General features: G+C 41.9%; 1 protein-coding gene across 4 annotated transcripts in view; it reads right to left on the reverse strand.

Moving 5' to 3' along the window:
* The window catches only part of PPP4R3B (protein phosphatase 4 regulatory subunit 3B), a 31,316-nt gene extending 5,728 nt beyond the window's left edge, over positions 1-25,588 (reverse strand). The window contains exons 1-12 of one of the 4 annotated variants that reach the window (XM_083494325.1): positions 25,024-25,588; positions 23,069-23,124; positions 19,610-19,708; positions 18,130-18,753; positions 12,667-12,744; positions 12,359-12,475; positions 11,381-11,497; positions 9,377-9,508; positions 7,911-8,013; positions 5,376-5,417; positions 3,628-3,786; positions 3,162-3,331 (exon numbers count right to left, since the gene is read on the reverse strand). In XM_083494325.1, the coding sequence (XP_083350451.1) occupies positions 3,162-3,331; positions 3,628-3,786; positions 5,376-5,417; positions 7,911-8,013; positions 9,377-9,508; positions 11,381-11,497; positions 12,359-12,475; positions 12,667-12,744; positions 18,130-18,753; positions 19,610-19,708; positions 23,069-23,124; positions 25,024-25,165 (1,839 nt within the window). In that variant the 5' untranslated portion in view covers positions 25,166-25,588. Of the gene's footprint in view, positions 1-3,161; positions 3,332-3,627; positions 3,787-5,375; positions 5,418-7,910; positions 8,014-9,358; positions 9,509-11,380; positions 11,498-12,358; positions 12,476-12,666; positions 12,745-18,129; positions 18,754-18,879; positions 19,122-19,609; positions 19,709-23,068; positions 23,125-25,023 lie in introns of those variants that run through there. The other 3 variants (XM_083494324.1, XM_083494327.1, XM_083494326.1) reach the window with 3 other exon arrangements.
* Between the last annotated feature and the right edge of the window lie 163 nt (positions 25,589-25,751).

Raw genomic sequence — 25,751 nt, forward strand, 5'->3', positions numbered from 1 at the left:
AAACAGCCTCATGGCTTTCTGTAAGACTGACAGCTCCCTCAATTTCCCAGAAATTTGAAGAGAAGCAAGTAATGGGTTAAAGGACTTTTTTTAAAGTCAATACAGCTATGAGAGAAGAGTGAGATTTAAATTCAAATAAGCAATACTATTTCTTTTATTTTCATTAGTACACCTGTCAGGCTATTAATCATTCTGAGTGCTCACAGGTTGCAGAACACTGAGCGTAGACATAGCCTGTTCCTCTCTGCCGCCTATTGACACAACCGTGGCACATCAGTCACGGCTGCAACGCCTGTAGGGGCAGAAGCCATACTATTTCTAACACAGATTTTTCAAATCAGTTCTATTTGGATCTCTGTGGGTGTGAAGAATGATTTTGAATTAGCCACCCTACTGCCTCAAGCTGCCCCTTTTTCCTGTTTGTGATGTTTGCATAACAGGCTGGAAAAAAAATATAGTGCGAACATTATGATCATTGCTGACACTCAGAAACAGCAACACTCAACTACGTTTACCCAGAGCAATTTAATTTCAATGGGTCTGATCTATGCAAACCACAGTTGAACACCACCTTTTAGCTTGAAATTACTAACATACTCTGGGGGGAAAATCACTGACTCAAAATCACTAAATGAAACTAGCTTTACAAGCCCGGTTAACATCCTTTTGCATTTAAACGGGTGAAGTGTTCTATGATGTGTTTTAGTTACAGATAGGTAGCCGTGTTGGTCTGCCATAGTCAAAATAAAAAAAATCCTTCCAGTAGCACCTTAAAGACCAACTAAGTTAGTTCTTGGTATGAGCTTTCGTGTGCATGCACACTTCTTCAGATACACTGAAACAGAAGTTGCCAGATCCTTCTATATAGTGAGAAGCTATTTTTCACCTTCTCACCCCTTGCCTTTTCCTGTAAGACCTATTGCAGTCGTTAAGAGTCGTCAACAGGCTCATCTCAGCTATCTGCCAATCACCCATTCCCACCACCCTTCTGAGTAATACCCCTCCCCACCTTCTCACTATATAGAAGGATCTGGCAACTTCTGTTTCAGTGTATCTGAAGAAGTGTGCATGCACACGAAAGCTCATACCAAGAACTAACTTAGTTGGTCTTTAAGGTGCTACTGGAAGGAATTTTTTTATTATGATGTGTTTTGTATACGAATTCCTGGAAAATCACTGTGGAGCTCAAGATGCACAGCAGGGAAGGAAGGAGAGCGTTCTAGTCACAGAGCGCACTAGAAACCTGGCTTCCATTATGGGAATTTTGAGTCAACTACCCTGTTCAGCTGCTCCTCTCTTTTGGCAGCTGGTGGTAGGTGTAGAAGTCAAAACGTTCTGAGCAACAGCACACACTTGAGAGTTTCTCTGCAGCTAACGCAGACACTTCTTCTAGCAGAAGACTGCCCCATACTCTTGTTCTGAATAGCACAGCTAGTAAAGCGCTAGGGCAGCCTTCCCCAACTTGGTGCCCTTCCACAGTTTTGGATTACACTAACACCAGCCAGCATGGCCAATGGTCAGGGGTGATGGAAGCTGGGAGTCCAAAACATCTGGAAGGTGTCAGGCTGGGGAAGGCTTCTCCAAGGCATTTATGCAGGCCTGTCAAGACACTTTTAAAGAGTCTGAACAAAATATGAGAACAAGTCTGTGGCTCGCATGCAGGGTTTAACAAAACCACTTGCCATGCTCCCCATGCAGAGTGTTGCATCACCCTCTAGTGAGTGGCAAGTCACACGTGGCCAAACCAGGAAAACCCCCTGGAACAGGAAGGGCTGGACACAGCTGCTCAAGAAGCACCGTTGGGAAAGGCCGGCAGGGGAGGGAGAGAGAATAGGGAATGGACTCAAGATTCAGTCCTTTCCATGTGATACTCTAGTAGTAATGGTCATAGAATCATAGAGTTGGAAGACACCACAAGGGCCATCAAGTCCAACCCCCTGCCAAGCAGGAAACACCATCAGAGCACTCCTGACATATGGTTGTCAAGCCTCTGCTTAAAGACCTCCAAAGTAGGAGACTCCACCACACTCCTTGGCAGCAAATTCCACTGTCAAACAGCTCTTACTGTCAGGAAGTTCTTCCTAATGTTTAGGTGGAATCTTCTTTCTTGTAATTTGGATCCATTGCTCTGTGTCCGCTTCTCTGGAGCAGCAGAAAACCACCTTTCTCCCTCCTCTATCTGACATCCTTTTATATATTTGAACATGGCTATCATATCACCCCTTAACCTCCTCTTCTCCAGGCTAAACATGCCCAGCTCCCTTAGCCGTTCCTCATAAGGCATCGTTTCCAGGCCTTTGACCATTTTGGTTGCCCTCCTCTGGACACGTTCCAGTTTGTCAGTGTCCTTCTTGAATTGTGGTGCCCAGAACTGGACACAGTACTCCAGGTGAGGTCTGACCAGAGCAGAATACAGTGGCACTATTACTTCCCTTGATCTAGATGCTATACTCCTATTGATGCAGCCCAGAATTGCATTGGCTTTTTTAGCTGCCGCGTCACACTGTTGGCTCATGTCAAGTTTGTGGTCAACCAAGACTCCTAGATCCTTTTCACATGTACTGCTCTCAAGCCAGGTGTCACCCATCTTGTATTTGTGCCTCTCATTTTTTTTGCCCAAGTGCAATACTTTACATTTCTCCCTGGTCCATTCCCCTATATTGCTGCAACGCAGGGTGTGTGTGTGTTTTTTACACAACACATCCTTGAAGATGGCAGGATCCCCAAGGACCTGCTCTACAGGGAGCTGACTTCAGGCACCAGGCCCATTGGCAGATCAACTCTATTCTACAAGATGTCCGCAAACATGACATGAAGGCTGGTGACATCAACTTTCCTGTGTGGGAATCCCTTGCAGAAGACCACAGCACCTGGAGACAGGCCATCTGGTCATGTATCCATAGCAATGACCAAAGGAGGAATGACCGCTGGGAAGAGCGCAGAGTGGAGAAAAACCATGGTCCATCTGTAGCAGTACAACCAGCCACTGTCATCTGCAAGCTGCCAACAGTTTGACCTCACCCCCAAAGGCTCACTCCTCCACAGTCTCCCAAGGCAGATGGATGCCCACAACACATAAAAAGTTATTTCCAGCGTTCAGTAGCAAGATCTAAAGCTCACACATGCCTAAAAGGTTTCTTGGAATTGAAAGCACAACTTACCACTCTGATGAATTCAAAAAGTTCAATGACTGCTGAATTCAGCAGATTGTACCTAGTTCCATTATCCAAAAGAGCATTTATGACGGGCTCAAACAGGTTTCCTTTGGTGATATAACGGTTATAAAACTCATCCTTTAAGCCGATTATCCTCCTCATGAAACGAAGAGCACCTGCAATATTAACAAGCATTTTAAGAGGGTCCTTTCTGGTCCTCACACTACCTGGACCTGTTTACACAAGCTGAAAGGAGTAGTCCAGTTTACTGACCAGCAGCAAACTATGATGTCTAGGACAGCCTTCCCAAACTTGGTGTTCTCCAGATGATACTGGACTACAACTCCCATCAACGCCAACCATGCTGACTGGAGCTGATGGGAATCCAAGAGTCCAACAACTGGTGTGCACCAAGTTGAGGAAAGCTGGTCTAGGAGCCAGCTTAGAAAATGAAAATTGACCTGCTACTTACACAGTGCCAAAAAGGTGTGTTTTGAATTCATCAACACCAACACTCTTCTCAGCAAATCCTTGTTCATAATATAGTTCTTGATGTGATATGTGTGGTGTTCCACACAAAAGGTGAGCAGCTCCAAAATTAAGGCAAGCAGCTGTGCTGTTTGGTAGTTGTCTGCCAAAGGAACAAAACCCAGTTAGATACAATGAACCCTGCAAATGCCAAAGTCACGACAAAAATAGTGTTCGCCTAGGAGTAAGACTTTCCCCAAGCTAGACATTTATGTCAAGCAAGCTTGAGATCCAAAACCTTTGCCATGGAGCAGAGTTCTCTAAGCACAAGCTGGGATCCTAGGTCTAGCATTGTTTTTATTTAAAATCTTTTGTACCCAGCCTCTCTGATTCTTAAGGAGGCTCAGGTTTACTAAAGTTAATAAAAATGTAATAACAAACAAACAAACAAACTTGCGGAAAAAATCCTCAGTAACTGTATCAAATCAGTCAGCTGTTGCTACAGAAGATGCATGTACCTCCTTAAACATGGGTAGGCAAACTAAGGCCCGGGGGCCAGATCCGGCCCAATCGCCTTCTCAATCTGGCCCACGGACGGTCCAGGAATCGGCGTGTTTTCACATGAGTAGAATGTGTCCTTTTATTTAAAATGCATCTCTGGGTTATTTGGGGGCATAGGAATTCGTTCTCCTCCCCTTTCCCCCCAAAATATAGTCTGGCCCCTCACAAGGTCTGAGGGACAGTAGACCGGTCCCCTGCTGAAAAAGTTTGCTGACCCCTGTCCTTAAATGTCCAGGAGTGTTTCTGAAAGTTCTCTAAAATCCCTTGGTAGCTGGTCTTGCCTGTGGCCACGGCACACCAAAAGCTTAGAGATTTGTGAAAAGCCTGTGCGCAGAGTGGCTGTATTCACAAAGTGGATGATTTCACACAACCATTCACGCAATGCATTTGTATGTCACATTCTTCAACCCTCCACATCGTGGAGGATTGGAAGGAGCCAAAGACACGCTTGCAATCCTGGTTTCCCAGTTCAGACATAAACGTATAAAAGAATAGCCTTGTTGGATCAGATCAAAGTCTCATCTAGTCCAGTATCCTGTTTTCACAATGGCCAACCAGATGCCTGTGTGAAACATACAACAGTACTCGCTCATGATCCCCAGCTGCTGAAATTCCAAAGCATGCTCCCTCTAATACTGAAGATAATACAGCCACCGTGGCTAGTTGCTAATCCCATTTTAAGACATCCAAATCACCAGCCATTGCTACAGTTTGTGGTAGTAAACTCCACAGTTGAGTTATTTGCTGTGTGAATAGGTACTTCCTTTTGTGTGTCCTGTATCTCTCAGCTTCATGAAAGCACTTTAGTTCTAGTATTATGAGAGAAATAGAAAAACCTCTCTCTATCCGCACCGCACTGCAGTTTGACAAAACAAGATGTTTGCTATTCTGCCAGAGGCATGAGAGAACCACACAAGCGCATGGCTCATTCCAGATCCTTCATGCTTTGGCAGACCAGTGGCAGTGATGGCTGAATGCAGCCTTCTTGCTGTCAATTGGGAAGACGATATCCCCATTTTTTAGGGTGATGTCTCTAGAATGCCCCATTCCCCAAGGAGGAAGAAAAAGTTGTCAATCTAAGATTCCTAAGAAAGGATCTTTCCATATGTATACCTCATTTCAAATTAGGATGGTGGTGGTGGTGGTGGGGGGGGGGGTTAAGAAAAAAAAATCACAAATGAATCCACCTACCTGGGCAAATTGTATTACTCTTGTTGCTTCCAACTACCACATCTAAAAGAAGTGAAAAGATTTAGCACTGTTAAGCTGCCTGCTTAATGGCTGTGGCAAACAGAAACTACATTTTATTTCAATGTCAGACAACTTCTGACTCGCCTGTGCAGCACAAGAAGCCCACCCAAACTCTTTTTGGAGGGGGTTGTCAGGCACCAGAACCCACCCAATTTTGTCTGTAACACCACTAGAGTTGCACACATGTACTCCATCTGCGAATAGTACTGTGTTAGCCACTAAAAGTTGGTGGTAAAAGATAGGAGACATGCAAGTCAGCATGGAGAGGTTTGCAAAAAGCTACAAAAACAAGTTACCAATCCCATTGGTTTCATTGCAGCAACCTTTGAATCTCAGAACTGCTTGAGTGACTTTTAAAGATATGGGTTTATTTTTGTAAGAAACCACTGTGCCTGAAAAATCAGCAGCCTGGTTCACACACAACAGGAAACTGTGGTTTCCCACTGTGTGACCAAGCCTGCATTAGCCTTGGGTTTGTGTGTTTCCTCTCTTCACCTTCCAGGCCTATGAAGAGAAGCTTCCAGTTTTAAACTAAACACAGTTCCCTTTGACACCCCAATGCTGGAAACAAAGATTTGTTTAAACTACAGCAAGTAAAAACAAGTCTATCTTGCTCTCGGATCACAACTCCTCATGTTTGGATACCAAGGGAAACAGTGGTTGCTTTAAAACTGGAAGCTTCTCTTCCTCATGGGCTTGAGAGAGGAAGAAGGAAGCTACACCTGAGTCAGTGTGCTAGGCAAAAACGATGAGACAGTTTCTCAAGAGATCCCTTGGTTTCTGAAATTATTTTAGAGTACAGTGGTACCTCGCAAGACGAATGCCTCGCAAGACGGAAAACTCGCAAAACGAAAGGGTTTTTTGAGCTGCTTCGCAAGACGATTTTCCCTATGGGCTTGCAAGTTTGTTTCCTTTTTCTTAACACCGTTAATACAGTTGCGACTTGACTTTGAGGAGCAACTCATAGCACGCGGTGTGGTAGCCTTTTTTGAGGTTTTTGAAGACTTTGGTGATTTTTGAAGCTTTTCCAAAACGTTTCCGGCACCGTGCTTCGCAGGACGAAAAAAATCACAAGACGACAAAACTCGCGGAACGAATTAATTTTGTCTTGCGAGGCACCACTGTAACTCAAAAAGGAAGCACTGTACATCGTAATGCAATACTTTTTTTACAAAAATGCAGTCAAGATCAGCAGCCAATATCCAACGACAGAAGGCTGTTTGTAGAACTGAAGCCCCTGAAGACCAGAATTTTCAGTACTCGGCAGTGGGTGAAAACAAGAACCCAGAAAAATCTGGAATTTTACAACAGTACAGTCGTACCTTGGTTCTTGAACAGAATCCGTTCCAGAAATCCGTTCGACTTCAGAAAACGTTTGAAAACCAAGGCGCGGCTTCCGATTGCTGCGGGAGCTTCCTGCACTCATTCGGAAGCTGCGGAGGACATCTGGCTTCCAAAAAATGTTTGCAAACCAGAACACTCACTTCCGGGTTTGCGGCATTCGGGAGCCAAAACATTCGAGTCACAAGGCATTTGAGAACCAAGATACGGCTACATTTGGACTAACCACAAACACAGCATTCAGATGTTAATGCTAAACCAGCTTAGCAAAAGGGGTACAAGCCTGCGTGAGCTTTGCTTGCTCCTCTGGCACAGCCTTGAAGACACTAGAAGTGTTAGCTTTAGTTTCCAACTACCTTGGTTTAAGAACAGCTTAGTTTATGAACAACTTGGATTAAGAACGCTGCAAACCTGGAAGTAGATGTTTTGATTTGCGAACTTTGCCTTGGAAGCAGAACATGTTCCATTTGTAAACTGAGTCTCCCGTTGCTATGGGAAAGCACGCCTTGGTTGAACAATGCTTTGGTTTAAGAACGGACTTCCAGTACGGATTAAGTTCGTAAACCAAGGTACCACTGTATTTATTTCACCTGAATGGAGAACTGTGACTAGGGCTAACTATGTTTAGGAACAGCCTCCGCCAACCCTGTGTCCTCAAGTTGTTTTGGACTACCAGCCATGCTGACGGTAGTTGACACATCTGAAGGACACACAAGGTTGGGGAAGGATGGCTTAGGGAAACAAGCCAAAGACCTAAACCTCAGTTTGAAGTTGGCTTTCTTCCCCAGCGACAGTTGGTTTAGGTTTGCCCATAATGAGAAAATGTGGTTAGTTCAACGAGGAAGCTAAAGGTCCAATCTCCTCCTTGTAACTGTGCTAGAGGAGAATGACAGCATGCAAGCTCACGCGTGCAACACTAATCCATGTGAAGCAGCCACACTCTCCTTCCACCAGCCTTCTGCAAACCTCGGACAGCTCAATACAACCAGGGCATAAAAGTATGCAAGTCTCGGTTTGAGTAAATTAATCCGCACAACAAAAACACAGCTTGTCTTGCAAACAGCTGCATGAGTCTGAAATACGAAAACATGGATAGAAGAAGGCAGAAAAGACAATCAAAACATCTGATCTTACCTTTGTCGCTTTTGTCCTCTGATGTGTTTGCCAGAAGTGGAGCAGTGAGGACATGCATACAATGGTTGTAGAAAAAATTGAGAAACTCACTTTTCTCGGTTTTCTGAAACAGAAAATACTAACTAGATTAGCAAATATGATAACAGCATGTAAAGTCATGCAGCTGAGAAGTAACAAACAACCAAACAAAGAGAAATCAATGATGCTGAATTCAGCGCCTTCAAGGTATCTTCTACCCAGAAGAGATGCAAGCCAGCACATTCCCACTTATTATTTGAATGTTTTAAATAGCTTTGAGGGGTATTTTTGGCAATCAAGCGGTATATAAATTGTATAAATACAATAAATTAAAAAATCTGTAAAATTAGGGTGGCCTCACCCTAATGAGGTGGGGCAGGGCCCTTCTCTGCCCTGGTACCTAAGTTATGCAACTGCCTTTCTTTACCAATTAACACAGAATCCAAGCTGTTGCTTTTCCAGCACCAGATAATTCCCCCCCCCTTTTTAAAAAAAGACACATTCCTGTATGTTTAACATTCCTGAGTTTTAGCGGCTTGATGACTTTAAATGGCTCTGGAGGATGCGGCTGTTGTGAAATTAAACTCTGCGTTTTATTTCCTCTTTAAACTGTTTTATAAGCAGCAGTTTTAAGATATGCTGTAAGATACCTTGAGACTCATATAATGAAAGGGAGGACTGAGATGCTTTAAACGACAATACGGCACGCACGCACCAGTATAAACATTCACACAGCTACAGAGCACTGGGATTTCTATCATTCCATTGTGCAGTCACAATGGAACAGGAAATCGCAACACAGTTTGTGTTTTACCTCAAAGCCACCATGGCAGCTTACCTAGCTAGTAAACTTCAGTTTGAGAGCATGAACTCGGTCCTTCTAAATTAAAATCCCCAACTCTTCCCATTGCACCAGACTGAAATAATTTTTTTACTATATAAACACTTGCTCCCAGCCCAGATTATGTAAGACCTTAGTTTGCAGGCAATGGTATTAACCATGCCCCACCTGCCATGGGGAGCTCAAAGGTAACCCATTCCATATATGGTGTTGATGCCTTTCAATCCCCTGGGCAGCAGGCATGACAGGAGAACTCATCATTCAATCCAAGAGTGGACAAAGTTTGAACTGAACACAAAACGGTGTACAAGTACTGGAATCTCCAAGCATATGAAAAGTCATGCACATGGTCTAAAATAAAACGTTCTGACATCATGCTGTGGGAATGACATTTGAGATGAAGTAAAACTACTATTCCAGTCTTGTGGTGGAAACATATACATACATATATTTTAAAGAAAAAACATGCTTCCAAGTATATTTTCCAGAAATGAAAAGCTAACGCACATTTTTGCAAATAGTTACAAAGTGTGCCGAAAGACAAGTGGATTTTAGTCAACATGTTTCTTAGACAGTAAAGTTTCTTTACCCCTTTCCATTTTCTTACATTAGCTGTGGCCAACATGTTCTCAGGATCAATTAGGGTACGCAAGAGCCCCATTAACTGAACAGCGCCCCCAAGCTCGGGGTCAGTGTCACAGATCATTTGCTCAATGACTACGTTTATGAGGAGAATGTCCTGAAACAAACAGAGACAAATTAGACATGCTTTCAGAAATTTAACAAAGGTAAATAGTATTTTTTTTTCTTGGGGGGGGGGGAGGGTAAGAATAGGAACCTATGACAGTTTTAGATTTTGGCTACCATCTCTCAGGGTACCAATTACTGAGCTTTGTGTAATTTCCTACCGTTATTGATGAGGACGTTTATTTCCTCTTGATTAAAAAAAGGAACATCACATTTGTGATGTACATTTTTAGGATCCACCTTATTTTTGTCATTTTAAGTTGCTCAAAACAGTTTAGAATATTATGTAATATTGCATTTCAATATTAACATTGTGTTCTGATTGTTGTAGCCTGTCCTAAAGCCTTAAATTGAAGAAAGGGTAACAAATTATAATAAAATAAAATTGTAATATGGTGGTTCTTAGGTATTTTTTCACCCATGAAGCTATTTTTATTGCTATGTAGCCTATTGAACATTTTAACCGTTTGATATGTTTCTGCTATGCAGTGTTTTAGGAGACTGTGTGTTAAAGAAAACAGATTTTCACAATGAACCCTTTACAAATTTAAGTTAATAGGCAGGGTTAACTGCCTAATGGCCACTTGCTACCCCAGATATCTATTGCCTTCAGGGACTGCCAGACTATTTTTGCTCAACAATTCACACACGTTTGCTTACATGTAGTTTATTCCAGCAGCACATGTACAAGAAGACAAGTTGCTTGCAGTATATCTAGATGCAATAGTGAGGATATGGGGAAGAAACCTTACTATGGAGGCCCAATAAGACCTGCCTAGATTCTGATACACCAAAAGCCTTCAAACTACCTGTTGACTCTTCTAGAGTTTCCATAAGAGAGCTTTATAAAAGTTAAGTGTAAGAGTACCAGGACCCTCCTTCTCTAGCTGCTGCCTCTGTTATGAGATTTGCAGCCAGATTACTACTTCTGATTATTATTTGAGCTTTGTGGTTGCTCACAATTTAGAGAGAGAGAAACGTTCAAGCTCCAAACCAGGGTACAGTGGTACCTCGGGTTAAGAACTTAATTCATTCTGGAGGTCCGTTCTTAACCTGAAACTGTTCTTAAACTGAGGTACCACTTTAGCTAATGGGGCCTCCTGCTGCATCACCACCACGCAATTTCTGTTCTCATCCTGAAGCAAAGTTCTTAACCTGAGGTACTATTTCTGGGTTAGCGGAGTCTGTAACCTGAAGCGTCTGTAATCTGAAGTGTCTGTAACCCGAGATACCACTGTATCCACCCCCAGATACAAACACTGGGTGTAGCTACAAACTCTGGAGACAAAAGACAACGAGGAGTAACACAGACTTGCCATGAGCAACCAACAGTGGAGTAGTAAATGGGAACCCAGTAGCCCAGGACTGATGAAACCCTTGTTGGAGAACACTCTTTCAGAGCGAACCTTTGTTTGCTAAATGAATCAAACATGTCAGGTGTTAACAGGTCAGGAAGCTCTCATGTCAGCCCAAATTATAGTTCAGAATACAGTGGTACCTCGTGTTACGGACAGGATCCGTTCCGGAGGCTCGTCCGTAACGTGAAATGCCCGCAACTTGAAGTGCTGCATCTGCGCAGCGCGATTTGGTGCTTCTGCGCATGTGCAAAGAGCAATTTAGCACTTCTGTGTATGCGTGAGCGGCGAAACCGAGAAGTAACCCGTTCCGGTACTTCCGGGTTGCTGCGGGATGTAACGCAAAAAGACGCAACATGAGGTATGACTGTACAAGTCTGTGATCTTAGACTGTGTGTGTGTGTGAAATACCGAAGAACACTACATTTTTTACTTAATAAAATAAGGGACATAGTGGTAGGACTGGCCATTGCCAGCCGTATCATATAAGCATACTGCATCTTTCTTACATCGTCACTCTGCTGGGCTTCCTGCATTACAAATTCCCGCACCATGGATGGGCTGAATTCTACCAGGTAAGAAAATATATCTGTAGCAGCAGATCTAACTTGCAGATCGTCCATGCCCTGAAATGAAAATCATATTAACAGTGAAAAAGAGTATTATGGAGGTTGTAATGCTATACAAAGCTATTAAAATGCAGTGAAGCTCTGATTTCAAATATACAAGAGGATAGTAATTCTATTTCTACAAGCCCTGGGGTACAAAAGCTTTCTTTATCATCCTCAATAGTCTATGACTGCGAATCTAAGGGTGTAGATTTGGACATTTTGCTTAAAAAAAAGAAGTCCAATTTTGTTGCCTTGAAATTCAGGTAGTTAAACTATATGCAGGATTAGATCCAGAGTTCCTGTGAGTGGATCTTTGCTCAAAGGACATTCCCACCAGAAAAAGGGGTGTGTGTGATTTTTCTGGAATCTTCCTTCCCCCTGCAGCCTCCAGAGAAATTGCTCCAGAGGGTTGGAGAACTCTCTGGAACAGCATAGCAGGTGTCACCAGGGTTTATAAGGGAAAACTGTAAAAACCACCTCTGCAGGGCCTTCTGCTGGATCTTCCACAAATGGAAGAGCCCTTCTGTTGGTGGAAGAGCAACTCTGAGTGGAACCCAAGGTGATTTAAAGGATACAAATTTGAAAAAACCCTTTTCCATCTGTCTGTTGGATACCTAAACATGACCACTGAATCTTAGTGCTCTGTTTTTTATACACACGTATTTGTCACTTCAGTGATCACTGTATATTTAAATAAGCCAGTAGTCATTTAAATATCTATGAACTGTATCTTTCTCAAAGGCTCTGCATACATCAGAGACCAGTATTAGAATCAGTCAACCTATGAACAATTTGAAAGAGTGCAATAGCTCAAAAATGTAAAGACAAACCAACGAGACACCTCAAATCTTGCCTGCACTTTATCATTCAACTCACCATTACTATTTCAAGAGCAGGAAGAATTCCTAACTTTGCCAAAGTTTTGAAAAACGTGTCTCTGTTCTGGGGCTGCAATGTCTGGGAAAATGCACAAAACTCCTTGAAGAAGTTAACCTGCAGGAGGTGAAAGAAACATTTCAATACAGAAAGTGCCAGTACACAGCCAATAAGTAAACATTTATACAGTTTCAGATATTAACAGTATCTGAGTTTTAACTCAACACAAAGAACACATATTTCAAGCAAAAGAGGCAGCAGCATTAGCACACTATTTCCCAAGGTAAAAGCATCCAAACTGGACTTACCAGTTCACGCCTTTTGTCATCATCTGTAGCTTCGTCAGTTAATTGTGCAAAAACTTCAGACAAAAACTTTTCATCTTCCTGTACAATACAGCAATTTTTACATAGTTATGACACAAAGTTCTCTATTTTATAGCTGCAATGCAAAATCAGGTTTTGTACTGTTGCAAGTTACTCTCTTATTTCATGTACCACTAAACTAATGCGTCCACCTGTGCTATACTGCCTATGCTTTCACAGCTAGGAAGGCAGATTCCACAGATTTACAAGTCACTTTTTTCCTCCAGAGAGTCCCACTGCAGTAAGCAGTATTATGTATGAACAGCATTGTTTCAATTTACCAAAGACAAGTCTATCAGTCATAATGGTCAACTTGTGCCCAATCAGTATAGGAACCTAGCTTAAGATTCTTTTAAGTATCCATACAATGAATTCAAAATGCAGATGACTATAGTTAGTAAGAAGAAATTGATGAATGAATGAAAGCAGACTTTTCCCGTCCCTGATAAACCTCTGCATCTCCTTCTCCATCCAGCTTCTTCAGGGGGAAGAGGATTCCTTCTCTCACTCAGGTCTCTTTCCTCCCTCCAAGCTTCTTTGGGAAACAATGGAGGGAAGTAAAGCCAACGAGACCAATTACACCCACATTATTGCCCACCGCTATAACTAGGTGTATGATCTGAATGTACGAGGCTTCAATCCAATCTGTATAACCTCCAACTGAGTTGCAAAAAAGTGCACCAGGAGCCCTACACATTTATATCTGCCCTGTGGATTGTCTGAGGTATCAAAGTGGCACTGCTAATTTGCTGCTCCACACCAAATTTAACGAGTTTTAGAAGTCAAGCACTTGTGACTTCAGCAGAACAATCCAGCCAGTGTTTTTGTTCCAACAAGAAATTTAGGACTGAGTTTTTACAATTTCTTAAGCCTTGCAAGTTTAGAAGTCAGTTGCAGACTCAACAGTGATGAGGCTAGACTCATTCTCAATTGGTGTATCTGACCTAAAAAATGTAAAACAAAACAAAACAAAACAAAACAAAACAAAACAAAACAAAACAGTGAGTCATATTATTTTAACCCTCTTGATAGTTTTCTAGCATTAAGTGCTGCATGTGTTGAGCTTGACTGTGAAAAGATTATATAAAAGATTTAGTGAACTAGGAGAAGGAAGTGGCAGGCACAGTGCAAGGCAGGGGCAATCCAAGCCTTTAAATTAAGGAGCTAAAAGCATGTCATTAAAAAAAACACCAGTACAGATTAATGCCTCCCCCCCCCCCAATTCTCTTCTAATAATCTGGGAAGACACAGTAACAAGACAGATATATTAGTGTTTACAAGTTTCCACCCATCTGGAAATGGTTCAACTGCACATAAGTCAATGTAACTTTGCTAAGCCAAAACACAGATGTTACACACTTTTAGAACTGGAGGTGGGTGGGTAACACATAAATAGGTCGTAGCCATTTTTTGCTTCCTACTGTCCTATTCCCAAAATGGCCCACCATCTCATTAAAGTCTTCTCTGACACTGGAGTTTGCATGCTATTTTAAGATATAGTCCAACTCTTAGAAATGCATCATTATATGAAACTGTCATAATGCACACAAAAAACCAGGACCCGTAAGCTAGTGAGCTGCTTCTTATGCAACCCTCCTCAACCAAAGGTTAATGACTGTGTCACAAACTGTCATGCTCATGACATATATGGGGACATATCCCTACATCAAATTGTCTCCTTCCCTTGGATATTTGGATACACAAGAGTCCAATGATCAAAGCTTACGAAGTACTGAATATCACTTTTCCCTTAGGTAAAAAAAGGTAGAAGTATGTCAGTAATTAATTAGGCATATAGTTATTTCTTCATTTGTGCAATGCATGGCTGCAGGGGCATTACTGTAGAAAAAGGAACTGTACTGGACAGTCTCAAATATTAACTAGTCATTTCTCTGCAAGTTATAGCTTAAGTGTTTCTATTTGCTAAGTCTTTATAAGGACCCTGAAAAGAAACATAAAAAACACTAGTTAATAATGATTGCAGTCTATGGCAAGCAAAACTTCTCCCTACTCTGGACATGACCTGAGTTTCGTCTGTATTTGCTTGCCCCCAGAAAGTAGGGGGAAGTTTTGAAGTTATGATGACAGCCTCTAAAATGGCTAACGGGCATAAGTGAAGATCCAAAAAGTCACACAAACTACACAAACACAAACAGTGTGCCTGTTTTTCAGTCACGGCGTAAGAGAAACCACCGAAGCAGCTTTCAAGGTGTTTGCAACATGGCATGGAATGGTTATATATATGCCATGGTTGAAATATTCCTATTCCAACAAGGAAGTTAAAAATAATCCCACGGGCATGCATAAAGACTTGGGCTGTCTTCTGAAGTAGCTCTTTGGACCTCAGTTTTCAAGTAATTAAGATGCTATTCATGCTTATTATATAGGTCCCTTCTACCTACTACTGCTCATAACACTACCAATCAGAAGAGTCGTCCAACATCTATTCATTTGGAATGCTTAGAGCTATGCAGGCAGCAAGAAACCTCAAAAAGTACACCAATTTCATGTTGCCACAGCAGCAGCAGCCAAGGACCAAAATAAAAGAAACTGTTTCCAAAACACAGTTGCTGGCAAGTATTGAAAATATCTCCTCCATGTGTTCTGCTTTTGGAAGACAAGAGGGAGGCGGAAAGGGGGAAATACCAAGAAGTTGTATTGTTTATGACGTATTAGCAATTTAGGTGTTTATCCTACTCAATATCAAAGTACTCAAGTTACAGAATATTTAAAATCAAGCTTGAAGCATCAAGAACAACGTAAATCTATTTAAAACCTTAGAAAAATCCCACCCATTAAAATCCCCATCCATTATCAGTTTGGCCTCCACCCATAAAAAGCCAACTCAAATAAAGGGCTTACGCCTGAGCAAAGGAAGAACTTCTACAGTTGTAAAACCGAGCAAGGGCCAGTCTACATGGACTTCCATTGCAAGCAATAGTGTGTTATTCAATGTAGTGCTAAGGCAAATATTTTGCCAGCCCAATAATTTCTTCTTGCACAACAGAATGCTGCCCCCCTCTTCCATACCCCAAGCTCCCTAAATCTATTGCGGGAGTTCCCTCAACCCCCTGAAGCAGATCTGGGGTCAGTGCAGGGGGGGGGGGAGTCCCACTGCAGAAGCAGAATTTTTTTTGCTTGTGCAATTTTTTTAGTTGGCTATAGCTCAGAGTCTTGAGCAGGGTTTCCCAAACTTTGGTCTCCAGCTGTTTTTGGAGTACCTTGCAGCTCGCCAGACAGAACGAATCCCCCTCTTCTCCCCCTGTGTGCTGTTCTAGGGGTTCTCCCAACTGCCCCAGAGCCAACTGGGGGGGGTATGGGAGACGTGCAAGGGAAGGGGAAAGGGAAGATCCACTGTGCAAGTGGAAGTTCTTGAATCCCATCCAGTGTCTCTAAACTATTTCAAATGTTTTTAGGAGGAGGCACGAGGCACTTCACTATCTCATGAAGGCAGTAACACTGTCTAGGTGCAGAAATACATCTTGATCTGACTATTGTTTGTGTCTGCAATATATGAACTACCCCTCTAATGCTGAACCGCCTTGCAGAAACTCTTTAAACCACACATTTTGAGTGACTGAAGTATTGTCTTTAAAAAGGGCATTTCCACTCCATTCCACAGCTTTTTTAAAGTGTTCCCTAACATTTTATCATCTGAAAAACTGAAAGCTTTCCTCAACGTCTTATAATCAAAGGTTTAAAAGATTTATCAGGGTACAGTATATCTTGTTGCACTCTAGGCTTGCGTTGCTGTTAGGTTATGCCCAACAGTGGGCATGAGTTCAACCACCTTGCTATCAACAAAAAATGACAATGACCCAAGTAATCATTTAACGAAGATTTAGTCAACTTCTGGCTTTTCACTGGACAGGGTGAACTTGAAGATGAATTGAACCCAAGCAATTGCCTATGGATGATACACTGCAGGTGGTAAGGCAGCTAATAAAACATTGCAGCTGACACATTATTTTAAGAACCACATCACATTATTTAAATCTACATTTGTTCTGGCCGTATCTTCCAAAAGTCTGTGAACTACCATATGCTGCCACGTAAGGGCTTAAGAGCAAAATGACACGGTTTACAGCCTCCGAAGAGCTGGAATTCACTCGTTTTCATTTGGCTCCCACAATCTGACATATAAAAACTGCAAACTAAGACTATGTAGGAAGACAAGGTTCTATATTCTTAAATGCTGGCATGTGAAATGTTTTCTTCAATACATTATTTGTACTACAAAATTAGGAGTACCTAAAAATGAACTCGGAGCTCTCAAACAATAGTTCTGGCAGCTAGGGGGTTAAACAGAGGATTTGTCAGACATTCCCCGTTTGTCAGACCATTTAACTCTATTTTTAAGCTATTATGCAAAATGATTTCCTAAATCTAGGAGACTTATAACAGCAAATTCTAAATAAGATTATGCCAACAACAAAAAATGTTAACTAGAAGGAGGTTTGCTTTTTTATTCATGGGGAAGAGACTACAGAACAGATCAATGGGAAAGCCCATTATTTTCATGCAGCAGGTCCGGGGCTCAGTCCTCAGTATGTTCAATTAAGGTAGGTGGTGATACAAATATCTCTATGTGAAATGCTGGAGTTTCTTCCAATCACAATAGACAACACTGTGCTAGGTGGACATAAGACAGCTTCCTACGTCCCCTACAGTCAAACCCTTGGTTTAGCTCTTTTTAAAAAGTTTCTTGGGATGAACAAGGTTATGCGCAGGAGATTCTTAATTTGTTTCCTGCGTATTTTTAAAATATTTTCTGTTAGAGGATTCACAGAAACAAAAAACATTAATCATAAGCCAGCCAAGAGAAATTATCGAGTTTGTTTTGGATTTAGCTTCAGAACCTTATGATCGTTGCATAATTTTATAGAGAGCTAAAACATTTACAGAATTAAAAAGCTCTGCCTTTCTCATGCAGCCTATATAAAACTTTAATCAAATAATGTTACAATTCGAATATTACAGTTTGTAAGTGTAAGAAGGCTAATGATAGCATTTGTGAGAGTCGCTATTTATACTGCATTTCGTTTTTAATACAACACACAACACAGCTGCTTATAAGCAGGAAAAAACTGTTAACCATCTGCCACGAATAAGGCCACTGCTGAAAGGCACCTACCTCTCACATAACACAATGAGCTGAACGTAATGTATCTGCTTTAGAAGGAATGCACTGTGCTTATGAAGAAGACTGTGAAATACACAACTGAGACATTACAGCAAAGAACAAAGCTAGCCAAGGGGGATGAGGAGGAAGCACCAGAACTACTAAATTAGGTTTAAAAGCATGTACCACAAACAGCACTGAATTAAAGGCATGCTACGGTTAACCTCACATTTGTATGTCAAATCTCCAAAATGCAAGCCTTCCAAACTTCTAGTTTCACTTACCTGCAGCATACTGACAATCTCGACTTTGTTAAAGAAAATGAAAGATGTGAGAGTAGAAAGAAAATTTTCTTCAAAAACTGATGGTGTTGGCAAGATGATGTCCTGGATGTACTGTACCCTGTAAGTCTGATGAATCTTTTGCCTAAGTTCAGAGTCTGTTATGGGTATGACCTCTTTAAACTTTGCTGTTTTGGTCAAGAATTCTCTGTGCCTTTTTGGCTGAGCTAATGCAGGGTCATACTCAAGGCATCCCACAACATCCATAATGCACTCGTCTGAAAACATCACCTCAAAAAGAGTTGCTTTATTGAGGAACAAAATTCCTCGGATAATTTCATACAAATGATGTAAGCCTTCAGTATTTTCTAGGTTTTCACAAAGCTGGAAAAGCTGCAATAATTTTTTAATGTAGCCTTCATTTTCCAAAGCCAAAGCTAGTTTTTCTCTACGGATGGGCGACGAGAGAACTGAGGTAACTAGGTCTGCAATCTCTTCGAGTTTGTTAAGTTCACAAGTAGGGAGATCAATCAAATGAGTTGTTTCTGGCATTTCCTCAAAGCGCTCTTCTTCAGATTCATCAATGAGATCCTGTGTGACTTCCACTGAAGGGTCCTTACCTTGAACCTAAAAATGGAAACATGAACAATTGCTGACTCATTCTGAAACATACTGGTGACTGTCGGAGGCAGAGAAGAGGAAATAAATAATTTGGTCAAATCACATAACATTAATAGGCTTCTGCAAACTGACCAGGAATGAAATGTGGCTCTTGGGCTGCGCAAACTCAAGCTCTGTTCCTGCGGCAGATGCTGATAGTGCGAAAGGGGGAAAGAACTTTCTTGTGGCCCACCAGAGCTGTGCATATGAGCAACTGTTCTGAACATGACTCATTGGCAAAGGATCAACAGTTCTATTCACATCCCAACCCAGTAGATGTCATACAGGAGAGTCACATGCAGTCTATGGTGGCTGTAATTCCAGGCACAGGAGTACTCTGCTAGGAGACAAGGCAGCCCAAGTAGTTGGTTTAAAGCTCAGTCCTAGGAATTGGATGAAACTTACACATTATAGTCCTATACAGATTCATATAAAGCGTTTTTCAGAACATGTAGGCACACAACAGCATGTTTTCAGTTACATGTTATTTCACACACATGTACATGTCATGGAGCTTAGAATTACTGTTTCTCCGAAGCATGAACTTGTAGCACTGCAGGCACATTTGCTGCCATGTAAAATGCCAAGGAAGCCTAAAATATTACTATAAAAAGGGGCAATTGAAAAACACCCATGAAAGGAGCAAGCAGGTGAAACTGTAAAATAAGCCTGTGCCCTGATGCCATGAAGTTATAACACTGTACTATGAAATTCTATGACTGTGTTACATGTAAGCAATAATAACATAACATGTTCAAAGTGGGATTTGTAAATAATATGATTGGAATAAAAATGTGGTAAGTTTTAAAAAGATTAACCTTACCTGGCAAATTTTCTCCCAGATTTCATCACAGCCAGCTTTTTCTTGAAAACTCAGGGCTAAATCATAATTCTCTGCTTCTGACCAAACAATCAAAGTATCCTATTTCAAAATGAAAGACTATACTGATTATTTGATTCCATACGAGTACAACAGTGGCATACAATTAGGTTGATATATCCAACAAAACAACTTGGTGAAACAGGATACTGGGTTTTTTTATTAAAAAAATGCTACCTTTTTAGAACTGCTCTTCATATGCCCTTTCACAATTTCCTATTAGGAAATTTTAATTAGAACTATTAACCCTCCAGTTTAAAGAAACAGTAATATTTACAACTGATTTTATATTATACAGGCAGGATTATTTTTACAATATAATTTACCATATAAATCGCCAATGCTCTACAATGAATGCAGTTGAATACTCTTCGGTTATGCATGTCTGGATAAAAGGCCAAGAGGCCAGCTATGTATTTAAGAACATCTCTGATTCAATCCCTAGCATCACCAGACACAGCTGAGACACTCCCTGCCTGAAACCCTGGAAAGCCACTGCCAATCATTGTAGACAATACCAAGCTAGACAGACCAATGGCCTGACTCAGTATAAGGCAGCTTCCTATGTTCCTATCAAAGGCATGCACAGAACCTAATAAAATTCACCCAGGAAGTATAATGATTTATCTTAATTGTCACAATATTCCTATTCTTTTAGAAAGAGAACAGCAATAGGTAGGGAACTGCAATGTCCTGAAATGGGGGGGGGGGGAATCTCTGACATTATGAGTATTTGTGATGATCCAGATAGAATTTTGCATTTCTTTGTTTATAGAAAATTATATTATACTGTGAAGCCTTCAGCATTAAGACATACACAGCACTAGCAATGAAGATCTAGTTGATCAGAGAAAATGGGAAGTCACCTCACCTCTCTTGATTTTGCTCTCTCAGAGATACAAGTTCTCAAGCAGGCAGAGACCATTGTTTATCATGTTCAAGAGGATACAACAGGAGTTGAAAAGCTTGCATGATATACCACTTAACTAGTTCCTGAGACACAACTCTTATTTTCAACACATACAGCTGATGTATTTAGGATCAGAAAGCCATACTGTAAAGGGACAGAATCTTATAACCACCCTGTCACTGAAGCAGCGTTAATTCAAAGTCATTAAAAGATAGATTTCTATTTTTACGGAGAGATTTGCAAGTTAATTATTATCTTGCCATCTTTCGTTCACAGGATCAGGATAGGTCAGGAAAGCTATGAAGAAAAACCCCTTTCCTAAAAAACATTTTAAAATTAGTGGGAAATGTTTAATTTTTGTAACTTTTAAAGTGTACAAAAGCATGCCTAGCATACATTAAAAGACTGCTATTGAACAACCTTAAAGAAACGAGTACCAACTTTGAACCACATTTTTGAGAATGAAGTCTGCCCACTTGTACAAATAAAAATCATTTGTGCAACGGGACTTCTTGTTCTAATTCTGTCTCCTCCAGCCCCCCCCAAATCTGCTGTGGAGGGTCCCCCAACCAATGTAATTTAATCAAAACAAAAGACAAATGAAACTTAGTTAACAATATTGTTGCTTTTATTATTTCAGGCATTTTTGAAATGCAAACCCATTGCCAATATTACAGTAATTTCTGTTAATGCTTGAACTGGCAACCCAGCTATGCTTCTATGAAGACGTTTATATAATCATCTATGATGATGCATCAAATCCCATCTTTGGGATTTTGGATCCTTTCCCAAAATACATAAAACAATGAAATACCACCAATATTTCCCAAATGCTTCTTTTGGTGGGGTGGGTATTAAATTTGCTTCCTGTCTCCTGAATCAGACCTGTTTCTACTAGTTGAAAACCTTCGGAGGCAACTTGGATACAACACTAATATTGCAACTGCATTGCATAAAACAGCCTCATATATACTGCCATAAGAGCCAGGACAGAGTGAAAAAGGAGAGGCTCTTTACTACAGTAAAAATAAACTACATGTATACTACTAAATTCTTCTTGTTCTTGGAACTAAAATGTACGCAAGAGTTTCTATATATACGTAGAATGATTGAAAAGGATAACAAGTGGCTGCAACCTGTGTATTTTTGAATTTGTGTTCAAGCCTTGCTAAACCTATTTATAGACAAGATTTACTTATTTCGGCCCTGAGCCTTCATTCTATTCCATGCAAAACGGTTCCTGTGCCAGCAGAGTTCTAATGAAGTCAAGTGAAATTTTCCAAAGGGACAGAAGTCAGGTCACTTTCTGTGGATCCAACTATAAATCTGAAACCTACAATTGTCTTCAGTGACACAAGCCTCACTGCTGGGCGTATAAAATTTTTCCTACACAGTTCCTTTCCAAAAATCCTCATATTTCATATCTCAACACTCAGTGCTGAACCTCTTGTAGCTTCCTGAAGATCCAAAGAAAGTGTTACATTTTCTGAAATTCTGCACCAGCCAGTTTGAACCTTTCCCCTAACCTTATTTATTGAGGGACAGATCCAGCCATGGTAGCAGTGCCCTAAATGAGATTGGAACATCTGCCTATCACATTAGGCCACGTTCTCAAAAATATTTATCACTCATATTCTTTGTGACATTCTTACAGAGGAGTCACTGTGAAAGGGTTTTTTTGTTTTAACATCATACTAATTCAAAATACACTTTTTATCCATGAACTCTTTGTTTTCTAGAAAGTTACTGATGGAATAAGGCTCTTGGTCACCATTTGTAGGTTACTCTGTAAACCAAAGGGAAGTCTACTGTATACACATACACACACACACACACACACACACACACACAGAGTAAATAATATTAATAATAATAATAATGGAATTAGGAATGTGTTTTATGGCTGAGTTCAGACAATATTTCTTGGCATCATGAAACATGGGCTGTGAAGCTGGGGGCAAGTATCAAAACTGAGCACTTTGCCTTCGTCTCATGCGATGGCTTCATTCTTGCTTTGCATTAAACTTGAAGTTCCTAATACATCTCAGTTGAAAAACTCTTGTGTAAAGTCAGGTAACTAACCAAAATGATAAGACAGGATGCAATCATAGTTTTATGAAGATGGGGAAGATGATCCAAAACTGTTCTATGGCTGTAACTGTAATCAGTAAGCCTTTGCAAGGAATTAAACTCAAAAGAGAAAACGTATCTGGGATATCCCCTCCTGCCCCCCAAATTAATATACTAAACTTAATTTGCAATATGGGGGAAATGGTGCAGTACTTATAACAGACTAAGTACTCCTTAATCATTCCAACACTAGAATGGTCAAAGAAACATGTAATCTAGCTTTTAAAGTCCCCCCCCCCAGGTTCCTTCCTTTCTGTCATAGAATCAACTTGCAATTAAGTAGTGTGCCAACTCTGTGCAAACAAGATATTTCTGTACAATGGCAACACAGTAGATACTTATAGGAAAAAGCTAGTACATGCCTGCTGTTTTTGATATGCAGTGTTTGGATTTATCTTCGATTCCAACAAAAGCGAACCTGAAAAAAGAAGAATTGCAGTTAGGAACCTATGTGAAGTAAAATGAGCTTTATAGAAATCAGTAATCTATGTTTCAGAGCACCACCCTCCAGTCTAATAGTTTCATACAAGCAATGATGAAAGACAGCAAAGATAAACACAAAATCAATATACACATCTGCAAGTCCATTCTAATACCTTGAGAGGCAATAAAAGCAAATATGACTATACCATATAAATTTTCTTACTCATGAAATAATGTATTCTTATCTTCTTGAGATGGCTGACATATATTCTGTTCAATCTTACTTGACTAGGAGTAATCGCCAAAGAAGAAGATATTCTGTTGCGGTATATTCATAACACTAAACTCTTTAACCCTAAACTTTGTATTATGTGTGTGTCTAAGCAGTCATGTATCGTGGCAACCGCTCGAGTAATCTTTTCCAGCCCTCACAAGGTTTATTTAGCACATTAACACCTGTTCGTTAGCAACGTTGCCAATACATTTTCTAAAAACAGCTTTCCTGATCTTTAAAGAAAAAGAACCCATTACAACAAGAGTTTAAATCTTTGCTACAAATATATTGCAACAAGGAAACTTTTTTTTAAAGAGGCCTTCACACCAAAACATATATATTTTCCAATGAGAGGCTTATAAAGATTCCATCATAAGGGGCAATGTTAAGGCAGTGCTTTGGATACTTATAACCCAGTTCTCAATACACTTCGAAATAAACATGTTGAATTCATAGCTAACAACTAGTAACTGAGCTTTTCTAAAAGTTGAAGTATTGGCACACAAAAAAAACTTTTGAGACTATGTTCCATATTATTTAGACATCTGTCACGAGTAATGGGCTTGGTAGCCTTAAAAGAGGCAGGAATTGAGAGAATAGAGATGGGTCTCCTTCCCCATCGTAGGCACTAGTTTCTCCTAAGCAAGTGTTTAGGGTTTTTCCTGTAAAACTGTCAGATGAACAAGGACCTGAAGAAGACTGTTCAACGTAATAAATTTCGTTATCAAGTATGAAGAGCCTTTGAATGGGTCATCTCATTGGGATAAGCTTTTGAGCCAAGCTTTCTAGAACTGCATGGAATTTCACATCTGGAAAGGAAGATGGAAGTGGAAAGACTAGTGGTATTTGGAAGAGTAACTCTGATACCACAGCAGGCCTGTAAACAGCCATGGCCTGCTCATCTACGAGTAAGAATCACCTGAACGAAGGTGACTAAGTAGGGAAGCTGCCTCACTCCCCCCCCCCCCCGTTTAACCTTTCAGCCCCTTTCTTCTTACGACAGAAAACAACTAATGTTTACCTATGGGGGGAATGGGATTACTAATGACTTCTGCAACCTTATGGGGAGGGTACTAAAGAGAGTGGAGAGGGGGGAGAGAAAAGAAGAGAGCTGTGATCTGTAAAGGAGGGCAGGCTGCAAGAGACAAGAACTGAGGGAAGAGAGTGGCTAGAATCACAGAACTGTGGAGTTGGCAAAGGGACCCCAAGGGTCATCTAGCCCAACCCGCCTGCAATTATTGCAACTATTGATATTGTTGCAGGCACGTAATCAGCAGCGCCTGTCAGCCTTTATTTTTTCCCCCTTAATATTTTGTGGGGTGGGGAAGAGGGAACAAAAACACGAATAACTTGCTCCCGAGACTTCAAGTGAGAGGGAAGGAGGATTGTGTTGTGAGAGACAAGAGGTGCTCCGAGGCACCCTTTGGGGGAGCCATCTGCCCCCTAAGCTATCAGCCTTGGGACGAAGGGGGAGGGGGCTCCTCAGAGTCCCGATGGGAAACGAGGAGGGGGGCCCTCTCGGGGCCTGAGGACCACCTCGCCGCCTCCCCGTCCTGCCGCTCTCCATTGTCCCAGGCAGCCCAGCCTCCGCCTCGCCCCATTATCCCTGCCCCTCCTCACCGTCCGACTCGGCCCGCACCAGCAGCGACATCCCCTTGAGCCGCTCCACGTAGGTGGACGAGACGTGCCCGGTGCCCCTGTCGTCCCATTGCCGCTCTTCGTTGAGCGTGTAGACCTTCACCCGCCGCCGGGTGTCCGACATGGTGCGCGGCCCGGCCCGGCCGGACTGCGAGGGACTGAGGAAGGGGCGGCAGAGGGAAGGGAGGGGAAGGAACAGAGGGCTCCGCCGCCGCTCAGGAGCCCTTTAACTCGCCGCTTCTCATGGCGCCCGGGCCTGCCGCTTCTGCCTCCGCCTCCGAGTCCCCCCCCCCCTCAGCGTCACCAGGCGAGCAGCAGCAGCAGCGACTACCACCGCGGCGCGGCCGCCATCTTGTAATCCGACTCCTGTCCCGTCCCTGCCTTTCTCTTCCTCTCAGAGCCGGGGAGGGAGGGGGAGGAGCGGGGCGGAAGGCCTGCACGGGCTCCACTAGCAGGGGCTACGGCGGCCGAGAAGCGGAGGAAAGCGAACGCGAGAGGGCGGACGCCTTCGAGCTCGCGTAGTTTGGAAGGGCTGAGGAGGAGGAGGAGGAGCTGACGTGGAGAGGAGGTTGCGCCTGCGCGGTTGCGCCTGCTCCTGCTGAGCGCGGGAAGGCAGCGGTCCTTCGCCTCTCTCGACCTCTCTGACTGTTGACGGCACATAGACTCAGGGGGAAAAACGTGCAGAGAGACGCATGTGGCGAGAGTCTGAG

Source organism: Podarcis liolepis (genome assembly GCF_965112155.1).
Source record: "Podarcis liolepis genome assembly, chromosome: 3".
NCBI classification, from domain to species: Eukaryota; Metazoa; Chordata; class Lepidosauria; order Squamata; family Lacertidae; genus Podarcis; species Podarcis liolepis.